This window comes from Phoenix dactylifera, chromosome 4, assembly GCF_009389715.1.
Source record: "Phoenix dactylifera cultivar Barhee BC4 chromosome 4, palm_55x_up_171113_PBpolish2nd_filt_p, whole genome shotgun sequence".
Taxonomy (NCBI): Eukaryota; Viridiplantae; Streptophyta; class Magnoliopsida; order Arecales; family Arecaceae; genus Phoenix; species Phoenix dactylifera.
The window spans coordinates 636430-640519 of record NC_052395.1 but is presented as its reverse complement, the minus strand read 5'-3'; the positions used below and the strand labels follow the sequence as shown (position 1 = coordinate 640519).

General features: G+C 45.4%; 1 protein-coding gene across 1 annotated transcript; it reads right to left on the bottom strand.

The window, feature by feature from the left end:
* Nucleotides 1-595: 595 nt before the first annotated feature.
* Nucleotides 596-3744, bottom strand: LOC103712865 (cytokinin dehydrogenase 6-like). The gene is made up of 5 exons (XM_026806837.2): nt 3095-3744; nt 2575-2702; nt 2215-2484; nt 1100-1365; nt 596-1020 (listed from the first exon to the last, which is right to left on the bottom strand). The coding sequence occupies exons 1-5, from the start codon at nt 3738-3740 to the stop codon at nt 699-701; spliced, it is 1632 nt and encodes a 543-aa protein (XP_026662638.1). The 5' UTR covers nt 3741-3744; the 3' UTR covers nt 596-698.
* Between the last annotated feature and the right edge of the window lie 346 nt (nt 3745-4090).

Sequence of the window (4090 nt, the reverse complement as noted above, 5' to 3'; positions counted from 1 at the left end):
CGATTTATTTATGATTGTTTTAGTTTGTCATTATAAGAAAGCGTAGCACTAGAATTCTTAATTCACTTCAGATCCTGGCAGGATGGACATCCAATAGGTCTCTTGGCACTTACCATGGTGTACCCTGATAGACCTAACCCTTCACCTGCTATTCACAGTCCACAAGCACAATCCAATATCATGAGTTCATGACAGACTCCATAACTGAGAAGCAAGTAGATTGACCATGGGCGAGAAGGGAACATGAATGAAGTTATATGTCATTTCATCCATGTCATTACCTTATCCTTCGCAGGACATGTCATTCAGTATCAGCTGGCATCATCACTAGCTCTTAAGTGCCATCATCCAAGGGACATGATAGAGCACCCGACGCAACGAATACCAAAAACATTATAACCATTCTCCATTCTTTTTTCAGGGTGAATACCCATCCTCCATTTAATGTTATCCTCTTCCCTCTCCTTGTACTTGCTCATGTAACTAGTACTCTGAAAAAAAAAATATACATGGATAAAGTACCATAGAAACCTAACAAAGAGTGCTTTAGAATCTCCTCTTCACACCCCCCCCCCCCCACACCCCCCCCCTCTTTTTTTTTTCTTTCCTCTAAACTGTACATCAAAGTTTTTTCATGTTGAGCACTATTAGCTTCCTTGATGAAGCTCTCTATTTCCAAAACACATGGTCAAGGTCTGCTAGAATTTGGAAGAGGAGTTGTGAGCAGCCATTGAGGAAGTAAATATCTGCTGCCCAGGCGACAACAGGGATTTCGGATCATACCTCCTTTTCCTCTCCACAATTGTCTCCCATTTTGAGCCAAAATGTTCCATCCAATCAGCCTGAGTTGTATAATGGGGTAAATACTGCTTATGACTGATTCCAGCCTGATTGCAGAAATGAAGTATCTCCTTGTTTTGATTCTCCAACCGCTCCCATGCATGCACCCCGGACCGCAACAGCCCAATAGAATAGAAGATCTCTTCATCAGGAATCACAGCCGACATCCTCCGATCCCACCTGCATCAAATCCATTCTATCACTCATACTTCATGATAAAAATCTATAAATGATGAGCTGCATGCAACTGCATGCATACTTGTTTCTGTCCATGGGGTAAATCAGAATTGGACCCGTCGAGTTGTCATGCCTAAGGATGGACTTGAAGACTCCTCGATCGAAATCGATGATCCTAGACCTAGGAACAAAGATGTTGAGCCATGGATGGGGGACATTCCAGAGCCCCTGGGAGCGAAGCTTCAGCTCTCCATCACGCACCCTGTTGAGGAAACGAATGTAGGTGACGTCGTTCGTAAATGCAAATCCTGGCATGAAGCTCAAACCTTCAAGCAACCACTCGAGTTCCTGCCAATGGCCCAAAGTGTTATAATGAATTCGCATGCCGACAGAAATCAAGCACGAGTTTTAAGGGCTAACCAAGTCATCAAAGATTCATATTGGTTGAGGGAAGACTCAAATCAAGATATGAGATATCTAGTAACCCATTTGTTTGACGTGGCAATTTGATACCAAGGAAGGTATTTGAGATGGTGCATTGGATTCCAACTGAGGTGGTTCGAGCACTTTATGATGCAGGTGGCACAACGGCTAGTGGTTTGCAATAGTTCAGACAAAGCACAAGTAAAGGACGGGATATAACGTGGTTGAGGGATATTTTGTGGGCTGTCTGGGACTTGTAGGTGCACCCCCACACTACTCCCTAGCTGTAGGACTTGGGACCGAGCTGCATGCGGCCATGTACTAATTGAGCAGGACTCCTTTTTTTTTTTTTTTTTTTCAAAAGTAAAGCAATCCGTTTTTTTTGTTTAAAAATATAATGTAAACATTAGTGTTAGCAATAATAATAACAATGATAATGACATAATAAAGCAAAGAAACTTGAACCATGTTTTTTTTGAGGACATGTTAATCTTATGCAAATAATAATTGCATGGGCTATGTGACCCTGCAGGACCATATAGCTATGGACCACCAACCGTGTTTGGACAACAGGGTCGGGGAGCTATGTACGTACCATATGTCATTCCTAGCAGAAACAAAAGAATTTTATGGGAGATCTTTGTAGGAGAATCAAGAAAAGATGGACCCTATGATCACAGTGAACGTTGTAGTAAAACAACATGGTTCCCCACGTAGACATCAGCATGCGTCCAAGCTAGCTTAAGTTGGGGTGGTGGGTGCGGGAACTCTTACCTGATCAACCATATGAACCATGGCCTTGTCATAATACCTGGCTCCCTCCAAGCAATAGACAGCACCATACTGTGCTGCTAGGCTGCTTATTCTCTCCAGGTCCCTTTCCGAGAAAAAGGAAGATCTCCAATTATTACCTACATGATGGTCCATGAGAATAGAACCTTCCACATAGTTAAACCCCTTATTTCCATCATCCAAAGATATCAATTTCTCCTGGTCCCTCGCAAATGCCTCGAAGTTCGTGTAGATCAATCGCACCCATCTCACCTACATGATCATATTACATGCCACATAAGCATCTATATATTGATGTTGAAATATCGATCAAAGCAAAGCTTTAATTCCTTGGTTAATTACCATTTGTGGTGCCGGCTCCAAGGCGATGCGAGCACGGGTGATGATTCCGAACTGACCCAAGCCTCCTAGAACCGCAAAGAATAGGTCCGGCTCGTGGTCCTCCGAGCACGTCACCATCTCTCCCTTCCCTACGTCACAACAAGAGATTTAACGATCCCACGACGCGACATGAAAAACTATGTCAATGCTTTGAGTTTGGTGCAACCAGCACAGTTAACGTGTCATGCCAAAATGCGTGGTAAACTATCCAGATCAATCTTATCTATCATTCAAAGGATTTGGATATATCAGTATAGATGCAGCTTATGCTATCACTATATTACAAAACTAAGGTACAAAAGTTGATTTAATCTTATACACCATATGGATGTTGCATCATTGGACTTTCATGTTCCTATGATTGTAGTAGATACAGTTGCTGATGTGTTCTCTTGTTTCTGATGCTTCAGAAAATTGGAAAAATTATGCTGTCAGATAAAAGTTACGAAAAATTATGCCATCAGACGGAGATAATTCATACCGGTGATGACATCCAATTCATAGACGTTAGAGATCTGGGGGCCATGCAGGAAGGCTTGGCCGCTGACCCCGGCATTAGAAAGCGTGCCGCCGACGGTCAGATACAAGTAATCGGTCCACGACATCGGCGCAAGGCCATATTTCAGCGTCTCCCGCAGCACATCGATCCAGAACTGCTCGCCGCCGGCATCCACATAGCCCGAGACGGATCCCGCCGGCGAAACACGAATCCGTGGCTCGCCGTCGCCGTCGCCGCCGCCGCCTCTCCTCATGGACGTCATCTCGATGACCACTCCATGGGGAGCCAGCGCCTGCCCTCTAACCGAGTGGCCATGGCCTCGAGGGGCGATGGTGAAAGGTTTGGGAGAAGAGTAGGAGAATCGGACGAGCGTCATAATGTCATGGACCGATGAAGGATAGAGCACGGCGGCCGGGAGGGCCTGCGTGAGACGGCCGAAGTCGGTGGAGGCCCGGGTGGTGGCATGGTGGTCGATACGTGTCCTGGGGCCTATGCCGAGGGCTTGGAGCTCTTCCGGCAGCTCCTCAGGCCATGGCCGGTGGGAGGGACCAACTGTGGGCACTAGGCTGCTTGTGATGAACAAAACTATGAGGAAGGTTGATATAGAGCTAGTTGTTAGGAGGACCATTGTGCTGTCTTATGAAGTCCAGTACAGTAGTGGAAGCAATGGAGAACTAGACCAAGAAATGAAAGAGCAAAGGGGAATATAAAGAGGCAAAGGAATCGCCCTTTCTTTTATTTTTTAATGTCAAAAGGCACAGAGGAGAAGCAGAGATCCTGTGCAATGTGGGAGAGGTGACAGGAGAAAAATAAGACAAACAGAAGGAAAAAAGAAGAGATTTCTCATGTGAGGTGAGATAGAGCAGGGCGGTTACGTTATTTTGTTTGGATATAATACGGTTTCAGGCGGTAGTGACGAATGGGTTGGTGTGGTCCCAAAGCAGGATGGGCCTTGTGGGCGCCGTCCGGATTGGGCTT